The sequence below is a fragment of the Lithobates pipiens genome, unplaced genomic scaffold, assembly GCF_037356315.1.
Source record: "Lithobates pipiens isolate NorthernLeopardFrog02 unplaced genomic scaffold, aLitPip1_a1.2 Scaffold_3, whole genome shotgun sequence".
NCBI lineage: Eukaryota > Metazoa > Chordata > Amphibia > Anura > Ranidae > Lithobates > Lithobates pipiens.
The window spans coordinates 259,926,404-259,951,264 of record NW_027507790.1 but is presented as its reverse complement, the minus strand read 5'-3'; the positions used below and the strand labels follow the sequence as shown (position 1 = coordinate 259,951,264).

Here is a 24,861-nt window from a genome sequence, read left to right as displayed (position 1 = left end):
TGGAGGAGCGCAAGGTCTCTAACATCCACCAGCTCCGTAATGTCATAAAGGAGTGGAAGAGGACTCCAGTGGCAACCTGTGAAGCTCTGGTGACTAATACCTAGAACTAGAATGAAGACAATGGGAGACGGGGCTTTTTGTGCAGCTGCCCTGCTCCTGTGGAATGCCCTACCCGACACCTTGAGGACTCCTCAATCCACTGACTGTTTTAAAAAAGGTCTTAAGACATTTCTTTTTAGTAAAGCTTTTTTTTTTTGTTTTTGATGTTTGCTTTGTTGTATAAATTGTTTATTTTTCTTTTGTTTCTAACCTGTAGCACTTTGGGATCTTTTGATGAAAAGGGCATTATAAATAAAATGTATTATAATTCTTATTATTATTGGTGAACTCCATGCCCACGAGGGTTAAGGCAGTGCTGGAAAATAATGGTGGCCACACAAAATATTTACATTTTGGGCTTAATTTGGACATTTTCACTTTAGGGGTATACTCACTTTTGTTGCCAGTGGTTTAGACATTAAGGGCTGTGTGCTGAGCTATTTTGAGGGGACAGCAAATTTACAAGCTGTACACTCACTACTTTACATTGTAGACAAGTGTCATTTCTTCAGTGTTGTCACATGAAAAGATAGAATAAAATATTTACAAAAAATGTGAGGTGTGTACTCAATTTGTGAGATGCTGTGTACTGTGTATTTTATATGGTACACCTGTTCAATTGCTTGGTAACACAAATTGCTAATCAGCCAATCACATAGCAGCAACTCAACGCATTTAGGCATCTAGACGTGGTCAAGGCGACTTGCCGAAGTTCAAACCAAGCATCCGAATGCGGAAGAAAGGGAATTTAAGTGACTTTGAACGTGGCGTGGTTTTTGGTGCCAGACAGGCTGCCCTGAGTAATTCAAAAACTGCTTATCTACTGTCGCACACAACCATCTCTCGGGTTTACAGAGAATGGTCCGAACAAGAGAAAGCATCCAGTGAGCAGCAGTTGTGTGGACAAAAATGCCTTGTTGATGTCAGAATAATGAGTAATGGGCAGACTGGCTTAAGATGATAGAAAGGCAATAGTAACTCAAATAACCACTCGTTACAACCAAGGTATGCAGAATACCATCTCTGAAACATATTGGACCTTGAAGTAGATGGGTTACAGCAGCAGAAGACCACACCGGGTGCCACTCCTGTCAGCTAAGAAAAGGAAACTGAGGCTACAATTCGCACAGGCTCAACAAAATTGAAAAATCAAAGATTGGAAAAACGTTGCCTGGTCTTATGAATCTTGGTTTCATCTGCGACATTCAGATGGTCGGGTCAGAATTTGGCATTAAAACCATAAAAGCATGGATCCATCCTGCCTTGTATCACCGGTTCAGGTTGGTGGTGGTGGTGTAATGGTGCGAGAGATGTTTTCTTGGCACTCTTTGGGCCCCTTGGTACCAATTGAGCATAGTTTAAATGCCACAGCCTACCTGAGTATTGTTGCTGACCATATCCATCCCTTTATGACTACATTGTACCCATCTTCCGATGGCTCCTTCCAGCAGGATAATGCACCGTCACAAAGCTCAAATCATCTCAACACTGGTTTCTTAAACATGACAATGAGGTCACTGTACTCCAATGGCCTCCACAGTCACCATATCTCAATCAAATAGAGCACCTTTGGGATGGGAGATTTGCATCATGGATGTGCAGCCAACAAATCTGCAGCAACTGCATGATGCTATCATGTCACTATGGTCCAAAGTCTCTGAGGAATGTTTCCAACACCTTGTTGAATCTATTCCACGAAGAATGAAGGCAGTTCTGAGGGCAACAGGGGGTCCAACCCAGTACTGGTAAAGTGTACATGATAAAGTGATCGGTGAGTGTCACACAATCGCCTAGAGGCGATTCAGTTCGCATTGTGCGCTATATAAGTATTTCATTCATTCATTCATTCATATATATATATATATTAATATATTAACATCGGGGGTTGTTTTAGCTTAAGGGTAGAGCTGACCAGTGAGCAGAGTCCACGCCAGATATGTCTTTTTAAGGGCTTGTAGGCCCACTTTTATTAAAGAAAGAAAATGTCCGATAACAGAAGAGTTGCCCACACAGGGGTTTCAGCTTTCCACAGCAACAATGTAAGTAAAACCAAAAATACCAAGCCACCTGGCTTTCTTTAGCAGCACTGCTGCTCAGACTTATGCTTCAGCCCTCTCGGCTCTATAACAGAGTTCCTGTACATCCAGTACTTCAGCACTCTCTTCCAGCTTCCTTTTCCAGCCCACAGGCTTGGACCCTCTGGAGAGTGGAGTCCAGAACCATGGTCAGGTGTCTACAAATAGCCCAGAACACACTTGACCAGTCAGTATGCTGGTGGATCTCAAAACCTGGACCCAGGACTGGGGATTTCAACCCACCCAGATCGCTACAAAATCCCCAGGCTCCAGATCCCAAAACGGATTTTAGTAAACAACGAGGAAACTGAAAAGCCATTTTCCTCCCAAATAAGAAAATAAACTGGAGCCCCTCAACCTGCCTGGTTGAGACTCCTCTGTCCAAACACTGGTGGGGTACCTCACTACCACATATCCCCCCCTCCCCCCCCCCCCTTTGTTTCGGTCCGGAGAAAGGAACATCAGCACCCGTCATGGTTGGGACACCTCTGGCCCAACCTTTTTTTTTGGGTGTGCTTCCAGGCACGTCCCACTCTGGATCTTAACAGGGTCCTATATTTTCCCATCCTCAGCCTTCTCCCTCTTCTTTTTGGGTCCCTGAGCTTATTCGTTTTTCTTGGGGAAACTCTGCTTTCCCTGATCCTTCCTTTCAACTCACTGACATCAGCTTTAACCTTCACTACAGGTCCTAATACCATTCTCTGGTTATCCACGGAAACCACATCTTTAACAGCACCAATCATTAGCAGATCACCAATTTTGAGATCCCAACTTCCGATACCATCAGTGCTTTTTTCAGAGTTTGTTAGGTCCTGTCCTGAGGAGGGACCACACACAGGCGAGTGACTATGCTCTACGGAACTATCACCAAGCTCCACCTCACCTGCTGTCCAACACTCCATGGACGCCTGTCCTAACAAATGACACTGACCCAAGTACAACTCATTCCTTACTGTGATAATACCAACTGGTGTACACATTACAGTGCTACCGCAACCAATACCTTCAGCACTTTCTCCCACAGCATCTCCGGGTACCTTAACCTGTACCTCTTGGCCAGTGACAGATAGCATTTCCACTACTGCCGCATCCGTTCTGGGCCCTTCCTTGTCATGAGGTCTAGCAGGTGAGGCAATATCTGCGCCCTCTGCTGACCACTGCTCAGCCGCACCTTGGACCATACCAGCAAAGACGTCTTCAGTCACTGCACCAGGCGGAGAGACCTCTGATATCTTCAACAGTTCCCCCGAGCGACCTCCATACCACTCAACAACTGGAAGCACCCTCACCGGGAATCGTGAGATCCTGTGCCAAACGGTTAATAAACATTGGGCCAACCAATTCCACTCTTGGTCAAGATTTTCAAGCACCGCCTGTACCACCTGGCTCCACCCATTGGTACTACGCAGCACCACCTGGTCCGACCATGATGGAGACACCCAAGTGTACAGTGAATGTGTTTTTGCCAACTCCAGCATTTCAAGTAAAGATTCCATTATTTGTAAACATGCCATGTCTAAATTTGTGACCTCTCTATGGACCTTTCCCTCCTCTGAGACATGGAGGGTCTCATCCACTATAGTCTGAGAGGTTGAGACCTTGGAAGAGACCTCCACCTCCTTGGAGGTACCCACCATTGCTGCCTGTTGCTCCCCTGGAGCCCTGTCAGCCACATGTCTCCTCTTCCCCTCCAACTCAACAATGAGCCTCTGCAGGTCAACAATAGTCACATTGTCACCTTGACACATGCTATTACTTAGTTGCTGGGCTGTGGACAACCCATCTGCCATGCCTGTGCCCAGAACAGTTCCTTCAGACTGGAGGGCATCAACCTTTGCAGGGGCTAGTGTACTCTTGAGCATCGGCCATTCTGTGATCCCTCCATTGGGCATAGCAGGTGTTCTGTCCACATCTTTGTTACACATCATTGCTTCGTAATTCCTTGTCACCTGGCCTAGTGCCGCAAGTACTTCCTTGCACCAATCATCCCCCGTCCCTTGTGGTTCCATCACCGACGGTCCACAGCGCTTCATCAGCTGCTCTAGAAGGCTCCACAGGAACCTGGGAATCACTAGCCAAAACAGTACACTTGTCACTTCTATCTACCTCACATTGTGACAATATTTTTTTACTCACATCAACCTGAGAGATTACATCCTCAACCAAGGCAAGGTGCAATACCCCATTTTGACCACCTTGCTCTGGTGGCGCTACCGACATCTCCAGCTTTGCACTCTCAGCTTTTGCAGGCTGAATTAACCTGAATTAACCCCTTGCCAACTGGATTACACTTAGGGTTGTGGGGCTGTGCCCACAAATTCTTACTGTGTGAATTAGTCCCCCCTTGTTCCACCAACGTAGCACCAGAGCCATCCTGGACAGCCTCTGACTCCAACACATGGAGACCCCATAAGACTTCCATGGACAATCCTGTGCCTCTACCTGTCATCGGAGATCTCCTACTCGCATCACTGGTAGTGAACACATTACCAACCTCACTCTCAGATATGACATTACAAGAAATACATGTTTCAATGTCATTACAATCATCACCTTTACCAATAGTATCACTTTTGTCAGTACAATCATTAGCATTCTCATTGCATGTAGACACAACTGCTGTTTTTGTGGGTTGTCTATGAGCCACCATAACCTCTGAGTGACTCTGCGCCCCCCTTTCTGTAAAGGGACACTCTTGCCTATTTGGGCAGCTCCATCACTGCAAGCTCCTTGGAAGTTTCCCTGGGCAACCCTGCAGCACCTGTAACTAGGGAACATGGCACCAGCACTGTTTTGGTCACCCGTAGCTCAATTTTGGATTATAGTGGGCACATGCAGAGTCCCCATGTCCTTTTCAGTCTTTAGCCCTGCGGCTAGTTGGGCTTTACGCTGCGCCTCCCCACTGCTCTGGGTAGCACACTGCAGCCAGTCTATGTCCATTTGTACTGCGGATCTCCCCACTGGACATACTCCCACTTCACTGAATTCAGCATCATAAACTGAAACAGTCTTACCAGTTCCTGCAGCTGGTGTCATAGCCTTTATTTGAGTGCGCTGTCTCACAGGTGTGGTGTCTTCACAGGTTGACTCCCCCATGTGGCCATGAAGCACCACTGCAGCCTTTCTGGACCCACTGACGCCCCCTGTAGGTAACACAAGATACCTGTTGCTAGGGGTAACTGCAGACTTGCACTCCAAATCTGGTTGGCTATACCTCAAGCAGGATTCAGGCTGATGTACTCTCCTTTCTGGGCTGACCACTTTGACAGAAAACCTTACGTTTTTCGGAATTTCGGAATTTCTAAAGCCTATGTCTTCCACAGGACCGGTATCTGCTCCCTTGTACAAGGAGGAACAGGATGAACACTGCCAGAGCCCTACAAAATGACCTTCAGCAGGCCACAGAAGTGAATGTCTCTGACCAAAAATCAGAAACAGACTTCATGAGGGTGGCCTGAGGGCCCGACATCCTCTAGTGGGCCCTGTGTTCACTGTCCAGCACCGTGGAGCTCAATTGGCATTTTCCATTGAACACCAGAATTGGCAGGTTTACCACTTTCGCCCTGTGCTTTTCACAGATGAGAGAAGGTTCACCCTAAGCACATGTGAGAGACGTGAAAGGGTCTGGAGAAGCTGTGGAGAATGTTATGCTGCCTATAACATCGTTCAGCATGACCGGTTTGGTGGTGGGTAAGCGATGGTCTGGGGAGGCATATCTATGGAGGGACGCACGGACCTCTACAGGCATTACGATGGCACCCTGACTGCCATTATGTATCGGGATAAAATCCTTTGACCCATGGTCAGACCCTACGCTGGTGCAGTGGGTCCTGAGTTCCTCCTGGTGCACGACATTGCCCAGCCTCATGTGGTGAGTATGCAGCCAGTTCCTGGAGGATGAAGGATTGAGTGGCCCCACGTTCGCCTGACCTAAATCTAATACATTTCGGTGACATTATGTTTCGGTATTTCCGATGCCACATGGTTGCACCTCAGTCTGTTCAGGAGCTCAGCGATACCTTGGCCCAGATCCGGGAGGAAATACCCCAGTACACCATCCATTGTCTCATTAGGAGCATGCCTCAATGTTGTCGGGCATGCATGCAAGCACGTGGGGGGCATACAAACTACTGGGTACCATCCATTTTGAGTTTCTGCAATAAAATTTCAGCAGAATGGACTAGCCTGCTGCATAATTTTTTTACTGTTTTTCAGACTGTCTTTGAATTCAGCGCTCTGTAGCTTGATGATTTTTATTTCCAACAAACCATATGGCATCCTTTCATTCCTAACATCTTACCCAGTTCATATCGGGATATGGGCAAACCTGTTCCAGTCAGCTGTGGGGATATTTCCTTTCACTTCCTGTTCTGCCTACAGAAGACAAAGGGCTAGTACCTGTATTTCCTGTGGTCTGCCTGCAGCTGATCTTTTGTCTTTTTACACACACAATGACTCACAATGTCTCATTCTGCACTGAGCCAGCCGGACACTGGCCCCGGGACTGTTCGATATAATTGGGTTATAGCCTCTGTGGCCAAACTGTTTTAGTCTATAGGCATTTTTGCCTGACCCGGGACCAGTGTCGGATCCTACGGGCGTCCAGACGGTGTCTACATGTTGTACGTTGTTTGTTATCACAAGTCTTTTGTGCATTTATGTCCTACCCCAGTTTAGTGTCTATTAGGATAGGATTAGTATTATACCATTGTGGGTACTTACTTATTTTTATCTTTTCATATATAGGGTATTTATAAGTTCTTTCACATATTTTGGTCCAGTGACTCGTTTACAATAAATGTATGTATTTTGGAGGGTAGATACGTTTTGTATTTAATACATTTTTGTGATATTTATATTTTGATGGACATTATTTCTCAGAGAGCCTCACTTTTTTCTGGGGGTTTCCGTCTTTGGAAACCCACACCATTTGTTTGTAGATACTGAGCCAGATAGGTAGTGAACCAGGGCTTTGTTTCTTTATAGCTGGGAGGGTAATGTTGAAGAACAACAAGGTGGAGGATCCACAGAATGATTGAAGGAGAAGCAGGGAGATTTTTGCACTGCAGGTCCTCAGGTACAGCCGCCTCTCCAGCAAGCTAAACGGTGAGAAGTGATATCACCAAATCTCATGCCAATTTTTATAAGACTAGCAGTCCGAGGCAGTAGTGCCTTTTATATACAGCTATGAGGCCACATAACAGAAACACCAAAGGACGAGAATAGCACTGCTATTTTTCAGGAGGCATTCAGGGTAATAATTAATAATAATAATAATAATAATAATAATTCAGGGCATAATTTAAATTTTTATATGTTTCCTATAATATATCTGATCTTTACTTTTTGAGTTTAGGCCCACTTTAACCAAATCACATCCCTGGTTTTATTTAAAAACAAAAAGGCAATAGACTCCCTTCCAGACATTTAAGAGGCTCTTTGTGTGTTTCCAGGGAGAGCATGCGATGAATTATAAAAAGAGATGTCCTGTCAGATAAGCGTATCTTGGAACGCACTCGCGTATAAAAAAAGACTGACGCTGACACGAAGCCTCGGAAGTCCTGTCAATTTCTATCTGACGACAGTGGCATTTGAAAGTGCTGACACACAAAGCCGTAACTTTGTCACTGACTTCAGGGCAACTTTGGGAGATGTAATGTATATATTGTCTCAGCTCGCCATTCTGTATGCCAAACATAAGAGCGGTGGGGGTGGCCATAGAAGCAGCTTGTTCCTGTCTGAATTACCTTCGGTGCAAATGAAAGGCTCAGAAGCAGATGTTGAATTTTTTTTTTTTTTTTTTTTTTTTTGCTGCTGCATCTGCATTTTACTCTTATTATAAACTCTGTGGGGGATTTTCAAAAGGAACCCATTGTCATTTTTAAGGACCATTTTGCAAAGAGTGTAGCTCTCAAAGATGTGGTTTAGGTGGGCTTGTTTTTATTTATTTTTCAATCTGCATATAGTCTGGTTCTCTTTCTGGAATGGATACATAAAGTATCATGTAGGAGCTTGGAAGGCTTCCCACAAGATTTTGGAGTGTGTCTTTGGAAATTTGTGCCCACTGAGCCAAATGAGCATTTGTGGGATCGTGGGTACTGATGTTTGAGGAAAGGACCTGGCTCTCAATCAATGTTCCAATCGATCACAATGTAATTGAGCTCTGTGCAGGCAACACCAAACTTTTCACACCATGTCTTTATGGACGTGGCTTTGTGCCAGTGGTGTCACTAGAGGGGTGACAACATCAAGTAATAACTGATATCTGACCGCAATGGTGTCACCTCCATCCATGGTGGTTGGTGTGACACCAGAGAGCCCGGTGATGAGTTTGGGGGGGGTTATCAGTGTGAAACCAGAGAGCTTGATGGATGGGGGAGGCACCATGTTTTACAGCACCAGGTGACACCTAGTGACGCCACTGCTTTGTGCACTCAACTCAATAATTTGGAAGTTTTTTTCATATATTTTGGACTTGCTTTATCTATATGCTGCTGAATGCTCATGATGTCATGAAGGTGCAGAGTGGTCAATCAGAACTCTGATCTAGACCTTTTAAAGCGAAGTTCCACCCAAAAATGGAACTTCCACTTTAAGTGCTGGTGACCCCATGACATGCCACATTTGGCATTTCAATTTTTTGGAGGAGGGAGGGTACCTGGTTTTTAGAGGCTCCCAGCTCCCACTTTCTCCTCTGGCGCCATGGCACCTGAAGAAAGATCACCTCTCCCCCCCTCCCTCCCTGCAATCTTCTGGGACACATCACAGGTCTCAGAAGATTGCCCAGCCATTCACAGCGAGCGGCTCACACATGAGCAGTACGAGTCTGGCTGTGAAGCCACAGCCGAGCGTCCAGAGTTAGAATGCCGGCACCGCGGAGAGGAGGGGGAGAGGAGTGGGGCTTCGTGCCCCCACATTGCTTAACCGTGGGACAGGTGAGTGTCTGATTATTAAAAGTCAGCAGCTACACTTTTTGTAGCTGCTGACTTTTAAATGGCTGGGACTCCACTTTAACAGAGATCAGACGAGGCCCTGAAGAGAGCTTAGAACAGCCAATTCTCCAGAAAAAAGGTGTAATTAAGAAATGAAAACTGAATCACCCTAATGAACACTAATTTGTTTAGGATCTGCAAACGAGATGGACAATGCTGCATACTCTTAGCATGCTTTGGTCAAGCTACAATATCTCACAAAAGTGAGTACATCCCTCACATTTTTGTAAATATTTTATTATCTTTTCATGTGACAACACTGATGGGTTTACTTCCTCTTTGTTTCCCTGCAAAGGTAAAGCATAATAGGCCACTATGCATCGCATCATACATCATATGTGTCACTTACCTGACACAGGAGCCAGCGATGTCACCGCTGTCCCCTCTTCCACGGAGCATCCATCTTCTTTCCGGGTATCGTGGCTCTGGCGCTGTGATTGGCCAGAGCCGCAATGACATCACTCCCGCGCATGCGCACAGGATCCGCCACTAACGACATATTGCTGATTAGCAGCTGCATGCTCAGTGTTCCTGCAGGCTGTTGTCTATGGCGCATGCGCCGTAGACAGCGGTGCCTGTCTTTTTGCAAATATCTCCTAAACCGTGTAGGTTTAGGAGATATTTCTTGGACCTACAGGTAAGCCTTAATCTAGGCTTACCTGTAGGTCAAAGTGGTCTGTAGGGTTTACAACCACGTTAACCCTCTTGGGAATGGACTTCACAAGAGCTTCACAGGTTGCCACTGGAGTCCTCTTCCACTCCTCCATGATGACATCACGGATCTGGTGGTTGTTAGAGACCTTGCGCTCCTCCACCTTCCGTTTGAGGATGCCCCAAAGATGCTCAATAGGGTTTAGGTCTGGAGACATGATTGGCTAGTCCATCACCTTTACCCTCAGATTCTTTAGCAAGGCAGTGATCATCTTGGAGGTGTGTTTGAGGTCGTTTTCATGTTGGAATACTGCCCTGTGGCCCAGTCTCCGAAGGGAGGGGGATCATGCTCTGCTTCAATATGTCACAGTACATGTTGGCATTCATGGTTCCCTCAATGAATTGTAGCACCCCAGTGCCAGCAGCACTCATACAGCCCCAGACCATGACACTCCCACCACCATGCTTGACTGTAGGCAAGACACTTGTCTTTGTACTCCTCACCTGGTTGCCGCCACACATGCTTGACACCATCTGAACCAAATATGTTTATCTTGGTCTCATCAGACCACAGGACATGGTTCCACTAATCCATGTCCTTAGTCTGCTTGTCTTTAGCAAACTGTTTGCAAGCTTTCTTGTGCATCATCTTTAGAAGAGGCTTCCTTCTGGGATGACAGCCGTGCAGGCCAATTTGATGCAGTGTGTGGCGTATGGTCTGAGCACTGACAGGCTGACCCCCCCACCCCTTCAACCTCTGCAGCAATGCTGGCAGCACTCATATGTCTATTTTTCAAAGACAACCTATGGATACGACGCTGAACACGTACACTCACCTTTGGTCGACCATGGCAAGGCCTGTTCTGAGTGGAACCTGTCCTGTTAAACCACTATGGTCTTGGCCACCGTGCTGCAGATCAGTTTCAGGGTCTTGGCACTCTTCATATAGCATAGGCCATTTTTGTGTAGAGCAGCATAATTTTTTTTTCAGATCCTCAGATAGTTCTTTGCCATGGGGTGCCATGTTGAACTTCCAGTGGCCAGTATGACAATGAGAGCGATAACATCAATTTTAACACGCCTGCTCCCCATTCACACCTGAGACCATGTAACACAGAGTCACATGACACCAGGGAGGCAAAATGGCTAATTGGGCCCAATTTGGACATTTTCACTGACAAGTTTACTTTATAAAGAGCCTGTGGTAAGATCAATCATGTCAGCAAAAACCTCCCTTTAAGATTATATGATCATGTTATTTACTTGTGAAAACCGCCCTTCTGTAGATATCTAAAAACCAGAGACTGCTGCTGGGTGTCGTTATCTTGGATGTAATGTCTGCAGTTCCAGCAGACTCAGAGCTGTCATTAAACTAAAGTGACATTGGTTTGCAGTTTTTTCCTCTACATTTTAGCCTCAATGAACCCTTAAAAATAATTTGCAGGTTTTTGGGAACCCTTGATAACTCACACCTGTTTAACCCCTATGGACCAGACCATATTTCACATTTCTCTTTCTGTGTCTGTTCATGAGTCTATTACTTTTTAATTACTTATGATAAAGAATTGATACATATATTGTTTTTTTTGGGGGGACAAACGGGGCTTTCTTGCGATCCAAAAGTCCGCTGAGAATTTTTTCGAATTTATTTGCATTTAAGGGGCAAAAGAGTAAAAATCGAAAAAAAAAAAAGTGTTTTCTCAAGTTTGATCAGTAATGTTTTGAACGCATATACCACTAATGTGAGGAAAACATAAATTTTATTTCTGCTGCTTGTTCTATTTCCTTTAACATTAAAATTAAACATTTTGGTACAAAGCATGTTAAAATTATTTACAAAAGAAATACTTTTTTTTTTTTTTTTTGCATACCTTTCGTTTTTCTCATAATGCATCAGTTATTTATAATTTTTACTGATTTAAAATAAAACAGATGTACCCTATACCACGTATTTTTAACAGTACATTCTTAAAGATAACAATGTATATATGTGCTTTATAAAAAAAGAAAAAAATTTCCAGCAAATAATTTAAAATAGAAACATGAAACAGGAGATTAAACTGTTAAATAGTGATTATACAGGTTGAAATGAAAGGGTTAATTAGTTAAAAAAAAAAAAAGAGCATGTCATGGTTAATTAAGAATTAATTCCCTGTGCACACAATAAAAACGTTCCTCTGTCAGCTGCAGCTCTCTCATTCACAAGATAAGATAGCTACTGTGTTACTGTTTGTTGTTGTTTTAGCTTAAAGTGTTACAGTGATCATTCAGTGAGGAATGTTTCTGAATAGCTTCCAGTCATAGGATCTCTGGCTATACACAGTAGCTGAGCAGAAGGAGATAAGAAAAGATAAGAAAGTGTAGGGCGTACAAGACACGTCCTGTGTAAAGAGGAGGGGGGTTTATGGACGTTTGTAAGATGCCCAAGGTAAGCAACTGGCTTTAAATGATTTTCTGTATACTTACAGTTCACTGTGCATGGTACTATCTGAACATTGGGTATTGTAGTTCCATATTGCCTGTGTGCTACTAACTGGACATTGGGAGTGCTGGGACTTGTAGTTTCTATATTGACTGTGTGCTGTTGTCTGTAAGATAGGATCACTGGGGCCTGTGGTGCTACCCTGAGTGGATCTTTGCTGACATTCGACTACTGTTTGGTGTCCCTGAGTTTCTGCCATTTTAAATTTTTTGAACTCAGACCCACTCTTTTTACACTTGATTTACCTATTTAGTCAAAAATATGACACCCAGCTCCAGAATAGAAAATTGAGCCACATGCAGGTTCCTTCCTGCCTCGTAAATCTCTTTTCTATTTATTTTTTTTTTTTACCTTCTACATGCCTTCTAAACATTTCCAAAGTTGTATTTACTGCTATCCCCTAATCCAGTTCCAGGCTGTGGGTGGAGAAGAATGGTAAGCAAAGCTGTGATGTGTGGTTGCCACTATGGGAATTTAGCTTCCAGCATGCCACGTGTCATGGTCAGGGGTCAGATTCAAAGATCAGTAGCTATAGTTGAGAGGGTCCCACCAACCAGCTGGATATGAGTACATCAGTATTCATAAGCTCCTGATGGTGGAGATGGGTTTTGCTGCATGTTAGTACCAGGTCATGGTCCTCAGGATTGCACCACCAGGAGGTGAGGAAGCCAGGGTCCAGTAGCAGATATAGTAGGTAGGGATCAAGCAGAAGTGTAGTCAGAAAACAAGGCCAGCAACACGTTGTTACAGGTAGTTGAGGAACTATCCAAAGGTCGGTAATGCGTGGTAATGGAGATAAGGACAGCTGCAGGTACACAAAGAAGCAAGATATCGGCTGGAGTGAGCACAATAATCTGGCAAACGGGAAGTGCAAAGGAATGACTTAAATAGGAAGTTCATGGGAGGAGCAAGGAGTTCAAAGTTCACCCAGAAAAAGGCAAAACTATCCATGGAGTCAGACAGAATGCTGTCCAGCATCTCAGGTAACTCCACAAGAAGAGCTACTGCCAGGTGCAGCAAGGGTTATGGGGGGGTCAGATCCAAGTCCTGACATTATGCCAGGAGACCAATGTCCACTATGGTATGGTAACACTGGTCGTCATCAAACCAGAATGTGGGATGACAGTTAAGTATTTACAGAGCTTCACAGTGCCACGCAGCACAGAGGGGAGGGTATGTTGTGCAATGAGATCTTCAGTCACAGTATGACATGTAAAATTTAAACAATGGGGCAAAATATAGAAGCTGAAGTTGGTCTCTAACCCTTCTAATCACTATACGAAAATGGTAAATACATTTTTTCATTCTTGTATCATTCTTTGTTTATCCCCCCTAAACATAGCCTATGTATATATCTACTTAAGGTTGCGTTCACACCTCTGACGGATGCGGCTTGCAACAGGTCCCTTTTGAGTCCCTGTTCACCATTTCAGGGAGGAATTGGGGCCAAATTTTTGCCTGAATTCAGCCCTGAAATGGAGCCAAAGATGGACAGCTCTCCTGTGCAAGCTGCAATGGAGATATGTGAACCGGCTCCAGTCTCCGGCTCCAGTCTTCTGTCATGCGAATTGGATGTGGGGAAATCCGCATCCAATTTGCATAGGTGTGACCCCAGCCTAATAGTGATCCTATACACTCTCCTTTTCTTGGTCTAATGCTGTAAAATTCTGACCCAAGTTGTTTTATTGTAAATTCTCAATCTATAGTGGTTTTTACTTACATGTCTGCCGGAACTGCAGGAAGTGAACGGAGCCTGTGGAGTTGAGCTCTCCTGCCTGCACAAATATTCTTTTATACATCCATTCTGAAATGAAAACTCTGGGATTCGTTGTTACAGATTGCTGCGATGCATGAAAGCTCCTGCTGATGAAGTGTCCTGAACTCCAGTCACATATCTAAAACACCTTTTAGTTTAACTGTATATTCTTTAGAAGCTCTGAAATAGTTGTTTTCCCATTTTGCTAGAACAATAATATAACGTATGCCTTTACTTTAGGTTACCAGCTGAATGCTAAAATCAGACTTGCAGTGGGAGGGGAGCTGTGTAAACTTGGCAAGAGGGAGAAAACATAAGCGGCCTTTCAGAAAGTATGGGGCAGGGGTGTCTAATTCTAATTCATTGTGGGCCACATCAGTATTATGGTTTCCCTCAAAGGGCCAGTTGTATCTGTAAGACTAGATGTCCAGAGCACCCCACCTTCCCTTACATCAGATGTCAAGAGCCCTCCCACCATCAGAAGTCAAGAGTCCCCCACCTTATCTTACATCACAGTACATCTCACTTACCTTGTGCTTCTGCCTGGACAAAGCTAGGGATGGAGGCGGGAGACAGAATGTGCAGGGTCTGAAGGAGGAGAGAAGGACTGGAATCTGCTGAATCCTGAGGCAGGGGTGGGGGTGGCAGAGACGAAGGGGTGTTGCGGTTGCACAGAGCAACACAGAATCTGTAGGTGGAGTTGTGTCCACCTACAAATAATTGCCATATATGGACTATGTGAATAAATCTTTGACCCCTTTTGAGGAATCCTTGGTGTGCTGATGACATTTCTTCGCTCTCTACAGTTTCCAGCCTGTGGTTATTACAGCACCCAGCATTACCGAACAGCCATTTTCAGGAGCGTGTGCATGGGGAATATTCAGTTTGCAGCTGCAGGAGAGATGTGAGGTCCACATGAAATCAGCTCACAGGCCTAGTGTTTGACACAAGTGGACTTCACCAGTAAGGTGACAGCTTGTAGGGATGGAACTTAGAGTAGACTTCACCAGGGAGTTGATTTATCTGTAGAGCTAGTACTTAAGAGTGGACTTCACCAGTGAGGTGACAGCTTTTGGGAAGGAACTTAAAATGGATCTCACCAGTGAGGTGATGACCTGTAGAGATAGTGCTTAGAGTGGACTTCACCAGTGAGGTGATGACCTGTGAAAGTAAAAGAAAATTAAAAAATTTGGGTTGACAGTAATAGAGGGGAAATCTTTCAAAGGGGACACTAGCTCAGGTGATGACCTGTAGAGATAGTGCTGAGAGTGGACATCACCGGTGGTGTGATGACCTGTAGAGATAGTGCTTAGAGTGGATCTCACCAGTGAGGTGATGACTTGTAGGGATAGTGCTTAGAGTGGATCTCACCAGTGAGGTGATGACCTGTAGAGATAGTGCTGAGAGTGGACGTCACCGGTGGTGTGATGACCTGTAGAGATAGTGCTTAGAGTGGATCTCACCAGTGAGGTGATGACCTGTAGGGATAGTGCTTAGAGTGGACTTCACCAGTAGGGTGATGGCCTGTGAAAGTAAAAGAAAATTGGGTTGACAGTAATAGAGGGTAAATCTTTCAAAGGGGACACTAGCTCTGGTGACACATGGGGATTCGCTTGTTTTGAAGACATTTTCTCTCCATTTCTGTTTTGACTATAGGACAAGAAATGAAAGGAAGGACACCCCCCCCCCCCCCCCCCCAATGGGACACATATGGCAAAAAAAAAAAATGATGGAGGTTATAACCTTCCCTTTCACTTTACACAATGAGATATCTAAGATATAAGATCTAAAAGTACCTATTTGCTTCTAGGGGTTGTCCCCTTGCTGATGTGAATTTTTAGAAATAGGGTGGTTGTACAATGTAATGCTCACGTTATACCTAGCCTTCTGCATATACTGATTTTTAGAAATGATGATGTTTGTATAGCACCTTTTTTGGTAGTGCTGGGTGGTTGGAGGGAAGGAAGGGGTTGCAGTAGCAAATCTTGGCCTCAAACGGGTAACCTAAAGGTACAGTGTGGCCCCATGGGTTGCTGTGGAATTGTCATTATTATGATAGGTCACACAAGTATTGCTATTCTCACAGTCTTATTGCTTTTCCAGGAAAATTGTTCCACATTGATTTTGGGTATATCCTGGGAAGAGACCCCAAGCCTCTGCCACCACCCATGAAGCTGAACAAAGAGATGGTGGAAGGAATGGGAGGCACACAGAGCGAGCAGTACCAAGCCTTCCGCAAGCAATGTTACACAGCATTCCTTCACCTCCGAAGGTAAGCCGCCTTACAGGGGTAGGGAGCCCCTTTCACCCATGTACAATTACAGGTGCCACTAGAGGGAGCTGAACCAAGCGATGGTTGAAGGGTTTAGTTCATGGAGAAGATGCTTTGTTTTCTTTTATGCATACATGGACCAAGATTTACAACCTTTTTTTAAAACAAATAACCAGAGGTAGCCAAACAGCTCAGTGGCTTTTAAGAAATATTTGCTTTTCAAAAAGGGATAGAAAAAAGAAGGGCAGCATGTCACATTAATTAAAATTGGTTAGGGACCAGCTTTGAACTGGGTGCCATCAATTAAAGCTCAACTCCAGTCTTCTGTTCAGTCTTGCACAGTTGTACAGGATGCTCTCAAGTACTGATATTGCTTACTTTTATATCACTGCACACATGGGGAAAATATAGGCAGTTATTTTCCTCTAAATTAAAGTGAGATCTGGTGACTGGTTCTCTTTAGAAGTGAAAGTCATGCGAGATAAGAGACAACATGACCCCTGCTGTTTTATTGGACAGAAATTGCCCCCCTCTCTCTCTGTTACTGGGTGTAGACTTTTCATGATTTCACTATATCCTCCTGGCCATTATAAAAGTACCCCATCCTAGGGCAGCACAGTGGCTAAGTGGTTAACACTTCCACCTCATAGCATTATGGTCCCAGTTTGAATCCCAACCATGGCACTACCTGCACAGAGTTTGCAAGTTCTCCCTCTGCCTGCATGGGTTTCTTCCAGGTACAGTGGAATTTTGGATTACGAGCATAATTTGTTCCAGAAGAATGCCTGTAATCCAAAGCACTCGTATTTCAAAGCGAGTTTCCCCATAGAAGTCAATGGAAACTCAGATAATTCATTCCACAGTAACTTCTATGGTATGCAGTACTGCATGTGGCCAGAGGTGGGGGGGCGCTAGAGACACTCGTAAATACTCGGAGAGGTTCGGAAACACACAGGAACCGTGTGTTTCCGAGGGCATCCGATCGGCTCTGAATGTCACCGGCACCCCCGCACCTCTAGCCAAATGCGTTACTGCACACCCACAGAGACTTGAATCCTGTTCGTTTTGCAAGACAATGCTCGCAAACCAAGTCAGAATTGAAAAAAATAAATAGCTTGTATTGCAAAGCGCTTGCTAGCCACGTTTCTCACAATCCGAAGTATTACTGTACTCCGGCTTTCTCCCGCTCGCCAATGACATGCAGGTAGGTTTGGCTTCTGTCTAAATTGGCCCTAGCATGTGTATGAATGAATGTGAGTTAGAGATCATAGATTGTAAGCTCCTAGAGTGCAGGAACTGATGTGAATGTATAATATACAGGTGCATCTCCTAAAATTAAAATTAGAATATCATTAAAAAGTTAATTTATTTCAGTAAACTTAAGTGGAACTCCCCAAATCATCACTGACTGTGGAAACTCCACACTGGACTTCATGCAACTTGTATTCTGTGCCTCTCCACTCTTCATCCAGACTGGTACCTTGATTTCCAAATGAAATCCAAAATGTTCCACAGTCAGTGATGATTTGGGGAGCCATGTCATCTGCTGGTGTTGGTCCACTGTGTTTTATCAAGTCCAAAGTCAGCGCAGCCCTCTACCAGGAAATTATAGAGCACTTCATGCTTCCCTCTGCTGACCAGCTTCATGGAGATGCTGATTTCATTTTCCAGCAGGACTTGGCACCTGCCCACACGGTCTAAAGTACCAATACCTGGGTTATGGTTCATGGTATCACTGTGCTTGATTGGCCAACAAACTTGCCTGATCTAAACCCCTTACTCTGTGGGGTATTGTCAAGAAGAAGATTTTTAAGACTAATTAGGTTGAGGCTGGAATTGTAATTTATTTCTTGATGGAGTTGTCCGTTCAATGTGTGGCACAAAATATGGCCTTTGTTAGATCATCAGCTAGTAAAGTTCTCTTAAGCCTAGTACACACAGGCCTTAGGTTGGGCGACATCGACCAGTTCAATAAAAAAAAACGGCAAACATTTGGCCCGTGTGTATGGCAGCCGGTCCGACAGAGGCCGGCCACCCAGCTTTATGGAGATGCTGATTTCATTTTCCAGCAGGACTTGGCACCTGCCCACACTGCTTAATGTACCAATACCTGGTTTAATGTTCATGCTATTCCTGTGCTTGATTGGCCAGCAAACTCGCCTGAGCTAAACCCCATACCCCAACCCCATTGTCAAGAGGAAGATTTTTAAGACTAATTAGGTTGAGGCTGAAATTCTACTTTATTTCTTGATGGACTTGTCTGTTCAATGTGTGGCATAAAATATGGGCTTTGTTAGATAATCGGCTTGTAAAGTTCTCTTAGCCCTTGTACACACGGTCGGAGAATCCGTTGGAATGTTTCCTATCGGACCGTTTTGTCGGATATTCCGACTGTGTGTGGGTCTGCATCAGGCTGTTTCCATCGGAATATCCGACGGACCAATTTTGCCAACTTGCCGGTAAAATTTTCCGACAAAATGCTCCGATGGGACATACTCTGATCATGTGTAGCCTACTCCGACGGACAAGGTGCCATGCATGCTCAGATCAAATTCCTAGACCGTAGTCCCGTCCTAATGAAATAACGTCATCACGTTATGTACAATCGGATTTTCCGACAACTTAGTCCGACCGTGTGTATGCAACATCACTTCTGGACCTCTTCCGGATTTAATCCGTCGAATTACTCAGACGGATTTGGTTGTCGGAATCTCCGACCGTGTGTACAAGTGCTTAGGCCTCTTTCACACAGCCGATCCATTCAGGTCCGCCTGTCAGTTTTTCAGGTGGACCTGAACGGATGCTCCATAGAGGTCTATGGAGCGTCGGATGTCAGCGGTGACTTGTCTGCTGACATCCGACCCGCTACGATCCGAAAAAGTGCGATGGAGGAAAAACCTACTTTTCCATCCGTGATCGGATCGGGGGACGGCGGACTCTGCGGTAGGGGAGAGCGGCGCTCTGACAGGTCTGTTCCTGCACAGTGTGCAGAGACAGACCTGTCATCTTCCTGCTCAGTGGTGATCAACGGAGCAATCCCTGCTGAGCAAGCAGATATCTACGGGGCGGATCCGCCCCGTGTGAAAGAGCCCTTAAGCGTAGTACACACAGGCCGAAAGTTGGGCAACATCGACCAGTTCAATTAAAAACAGCCAACATTCGGCCCATGTGTATGGCAGCCGCTGGCCGAGCATGTTGGAAAACCAGCAGCCAATGGCTGAGAGCGCTGACCAGAGTATTCTGGCAGGGGGCTGTCCAGCTGTCGTAAATCAATAGAACAGCAGGGGAGATCGCTGTACTAACATTGGATTGTAAGTACATCCGCTCCAACCAGAGCTGTCAGGTTTTTTTTTTTTTTCATTCAACTTACTGGGTTGTACGAAAGAAAACCAGTGGTGTGTATGAGGCTTTAGTGTTACACAAATGTGTTTCTTTCCCTCATTTTTGTAATTTTTTCCTCAATTTTAATCATCTCTTCTAGTAAATGTTTGCTGGGATTTTAAAATGTTTGCGTTGTCTCATAAGTTGGAACCGCTCACCTCTGGAAGGCATCTTGTACACAAGAAAAATAAGTATTTGTTATAGACAGGATAAGCCTCTTAAGAAGGAAATTATTCTGTTTGCACAATTGTGTAGCATTTGCTTGGAAGTAATATCTGGAAGTAGGACTGACTGCAGCAAAATACGTGAGGATTATCGTTGTTTAGTTGATTGCTGATGTGTTTGTTTTATTAAAATTGACTTGCCATATGGAAAAAAGCTATTCAAATTGATATATAAAGGCAAACGGGTCATTGTATGCTGCAGTAAATGGCCTGCTTAAATGTGGCTTAGCTTTTCAATCCAAGCCTTGTTCTCATCAGCCCACACCAGTCGCCTTGGTTGGTAGTTTGAGAACACGTTTAATGGAGAGGTGTTCCCAATTTTTCTTCACTGCATGATTGTTGGGTCTATTTGATAAAGACTGAAGCTGAAATGCATTCAGTATAAATGTGGGCTAATGCCAAGGTACAACCATACCTTGTATTTATAGAGCGCCTTACTGATATTCTAACATCAGCATTGATCTCTGCATCAGTTAGAACCACCTAGCTTGGAAAAGAGGTGAAGAAGAGGAGGCTGCCTGAAGACATCTGTAAAATGTAATTTAAAATAAACACAAAAAAAGCCTACAATACAGCTAAGGTGGCATCAAGGAAGTAGTGGGGCATGGTGCCCAATGTTGGTATTTTAACCGCTTTAGCCCCGGAAGATTTTACCACCTTCCTGACCAGAGGCCTTTTTGCAATTCGAGCACTGTGTCGCTTTAACTGCCAATTGCACGGTCGTGCGACGTTACACCCAAACAATATTGACATCCGCATTGTTGACGCATTGTGTTTTACTTTTTGCTATAACAAATTTCCCCTCAAAAATATTTTTAAAAAACTATCTTCCTTAGTTTAGGCCAATATGTATTCTTCTACATATTTTTGGTAAAAAAAAAATCGCAATAAGCATATATTGATTGATTTGCACAAAAGTTATAGCATCTACAAAATAGGGGATAGTTTTATGGCATTTCATTTTTTTTTTTTTTTTATGGTGGCGATCTGCAATTTTTTATTGGGACTGCGACATGGCGGACACATGGGATGCTTTTGACACTATTTTGGGACCATTGTCATTTATACAAATAACTTGCATTTAAATGCCCATCTACGCAGCCTTGTCAGTGTCATTTGCAGCCTTGCATTGCAGCCTTCTCAGTCATTTGCAGCCTTCCATTGCAGTCTTGCATTTAGCCTTGTCAGTCATTTGCAGTCTTGTCTGTGGCTTAAAATATTATATGCTGGCCATGCAAAAACAATGTCTTTCTTCATAAAAAAAAAATTCCTTTTAAGAATGTTTGTTAATTTTCTAATCGTTAGTGGGGTCAAAGTGACGTTCTCTTCGACCAGAGTGAAGAGAAAATTGGAAGCAGCAGAACAAAAAACTTCTTGTTCAAAGGAATTTTCAGACAGTGTATGTGGTTTTACTATTTTCATAATTGATTCGTTGTTTCGGCCGTAGTTAACATTGAAGTCTGTGGCCCTCAAGTTGCATGAAAGTCAGACCAAAGTAGTGCATTGCACATATATGAATGGTTATCATTGGAAAACATGGGGTGTGATTTGTCATATAAGTCACACGAGTGTAAATGGAACCCATAAAGTGGTTGTTAAGCCACTATAGTATAAACATGCCATCCCGTCTGTTAAATAACATTGTGTCTGTGCTGTATAAAACAAGACGTTTTTTGTTCTGCTGCTTCCAATTTTCTCTTCACTCTGGTCGAAGAGAACGTCACTTTGACCCCACTAACGATTAGAAAATTAACAAACGTTCTTAAAAGGAAAAAAATTTTTATGAAGAAAGACATTGTTTTTGCATGGCCAGCATATAATATTTTACAGTTGTGTCTGAAAAGCGGCAAAACAGTCTTTCATATTTTTTTTCTTTAAATAAAAAATTTGATCTCTGAGTCTTATGATATTTACCAGATTCAAACTCCAATAGTGTATACAGTATATGTCTTCTGTCTGTTATTCTCAGAGTGGATTAGAGGTTTTGCTCCCTAACCATATAGCTTGTTATTTATATTTACCATTGCATAGAGATATTTAAGAATAATTGCCTTTATTTAAGAGGAAGTAAACCCTGATGAGTTTACTTCCTCTTTCATTCCCGGCAAAGTATAATGGACTACTATGCATCGCATAGTAGCCATTATGTGTCACTTACCTGACACAGGAGCCAGCGAAGTCACCGCTGTCCCCTGTAGTGCGCCACATCCATCTTCTCGGTGGGTCTCGCAGCTCCGCCGCTGTCATTTGGCGAAGCCGCGATTACGTCACTCCCGCGCATTCGCACGGGAGCCGAGACGTGCGGCATTGCGCGGCATCTTCGTTATCGAGGATGCCACGCTCTGTGCGCCTGCGCGCCGTAGACAGCGGTGCCTATCTTCGGGCAAATATCTCCTAAACCGTATAGGTTTGGGAGATATTTCTTGGACCTACAGGTAAGCCTTAATCTAGGCTAACCTGAAGGTCAAAGTGGTTTGTAAGGGTTTACAATCACTTTTAAACTTTACATATTAACTAAATTATACACCACACTTTTTTTAAGGTTATTATCCAATTAATCAAAACAATAATCGGCCAACTAATCAATTATGAAAATAATCGTTAATTGCAGCCCTAATGTTAACCCTCAAATGTTGCATAAAAGTCGTACCTGAGTGTTTTGCAACAGTGGTGTAACAGTGAGCCTGAATTTGCAGAGGGACAACAAGGCACATCCATCCAAAGTTGCACCCCAAAGTCATGTGACTTTGGAATCGTACAAGTGTGAATGAAGCCTAGGCAGTCAACTCATTCTGCAACTGGCTCTTGGGCCCCCAGAACAGCCTTTCTCAGCCTTTTCAACACAGAGGAACTCTTGACATAGTTCTCCGGGCTCATGGAACCCCTGCTAAAAATGAGAAATCTACAACTCATGATACATTAGTGTGATGGACAGTGGGAAGAATGGTCCTTACACTTGTGGTCATTGGGAAGAATTACCTCCTTACAGATAGCTAAAAAGATCAATGGTGTTAGTGGGAACTTATCTGAGAGGCAGGAATTGCCCAATGCTGAAGGAACCCCTAGCAACCTGTGGAGGAACCCTAGTTGAGAATCACTGCCCTAGAAGTTCTTTCCAGGCAGTGCTAAAGTCCTTACTTGACTGCCACCTAAAGTCCTTGGGTAGAGTTGGCACCTCATCCCTTTAAACCCGAACACATATTAATTACACAGGTTCTGTGGCTTAAGGATTAAGGGGGTAATTAAACTCACTTGTTGCCTTATCTGCATTTAATTAGCCTCAGAACCTGTGTAATTTATATGTGTTCAGGTTTAAAGGGATGAAGTGGCAACCCTACCCCTAGGAGTTAGATCTGGTTTGAAGATCACCCTGGTTCTTTCCCCACCTAAATACCACCACTAATTCTGAAGGGGCAGCCTATGCAAATGCTGCCCTTCTCCTATCCTTCCCACGTTCCTGGGGGATCATGGGACATTAGTTCTGTAAGGCACACATACATCAATAAGATGTAACTGTATACCCTCTTCCAGTGGCTTGACGTTGCTAGACGGGACGGAAACGGATAGAGGAGTTTCTAAAAGTAGTCGCCTACATTCCTTTCTAGGGTTATTGGAAAGCTGACATTCATCAGACTGACAGAGAATATGAGTGTTACAGGGTGTAATAGGAAGACAGCAAAGCGGTTAGCATTTTTAGAAGGTAAGCAGATGGGATCCAAAGACTACCAAGGGAAGGGAGTGGGGTGACTGTGAGCAGTACAGCAATGGCTGGATTAAAACGGAAGCCGGTGTAAGGTAGACTGTACTCTTATTCATTCTGAGCCTGGACCATCATGTACAGTGCCTTGCGAAAGTATTCGGCCCCCTTGAACTTTTCAACCTTTTGCCACATTTCAGGCTTCAAACATAAAGATATAAAATTTTAATTTTTTGTGAAGAATCACCAACAAGTGGGACACAATTGTGAAGTGGAACGAAATCTATTGGATATTTTAAACTTTTTTAGCAAATAAAAAACTGAAAAGTGGTGCGTGCAAAATTATTCGGCCCCTTTACTTTCAGTGCAGCAAACTCACTCCAGAAGTTCAGCGAGGATCTCTGAATGATCCAATGTTGTCCTAAATGACTGATGGTGATAAATAGAATCCACCTGTGTGTAATCAAGTCTCTGTATAAATGCACCTGCTCTGTGATAGTCTCAGGGTTCTGTTGAAAGCGCAGAGAGTATCATGAAGACCAAGGAACACACCAGGCAGGTCCGTAATACTGTTGTGGAGAAGTTTAAAGCCGGATTTGGATACAAAAAGATTTCCCAAGCTTTAAACATCCCAAGCAGCACTGTGCAAGCGATCATTTTGAAATGGAAGGAGTATCAGACCACTGCAAATCTACCAAGACCTGGCGTCCCTCTAAATGTTCAGCTCAGACAAGGAGAAGACTGATCAGAGATGCAGCCAAGAGGCCCATGATCACTCTGGATGAACTGCAGAGAACTACAGCTGAGGTGGGAGAGTCTGTCCATAGGACAACAATTAGTCGTACACTGCACAAATCTGGCCTTTATGGAAGAGTGGCAAGAAGAAAGCCATTTCTCAAAGATATCTATAAAAAGTCTTGTCTAAAGTTTGCCACAAGCCACCTGGGAGACACACCAAACATGTGGAAGAAGGTGCTCTGGTCAGATGAAACCAAAATCCAACTTTTTGCCACAATGCAAAACGATATGTTTGGCGTAAAAGCAACACAGCTCATCACCCTCACCACACCATCCCCACTGTCAAACATGGTGGTGGCAGCATCATGGTTTGGGCCTGCTTTTCTTCAGCAGGGACAGGGAAGATGGTTAAAATTGAGGGGAAGATGGATGCAGCCAAATACAGGACCATTCTGGATGAAAACCTGTTGGAGTCTGCAAAAGACCTGAAACTG

General features: G+C 44.1%; 1 protein-coding gene across 2 annotated transcripts in view; it reads left to right on the top strand.

Moving 5' to 3' along the window:
* The window catches only part of PIK3C3 (phosphatidylinositol 3-kinase catalytic subunit type 3), a 352,843-nt gene that overhangs the window by 240,726 nt on the left and 87,256 nt on the right, over nucleotides 1-24,861 (top strand). For both annotated transcript variants that reach the window (XM_077463088.1, XM_077463087.1), the window contains one exon: nucleotides 16,159-16,327. In XM_077463088.1, coding sequence (XP_077319214.1) covers nucleotides 16,159-16,327 — 169 coding nt within the window. The remainder of the gene's footprint in view (nucleotides 1-16,158; nucleotides 16,328-24,861) is intronic.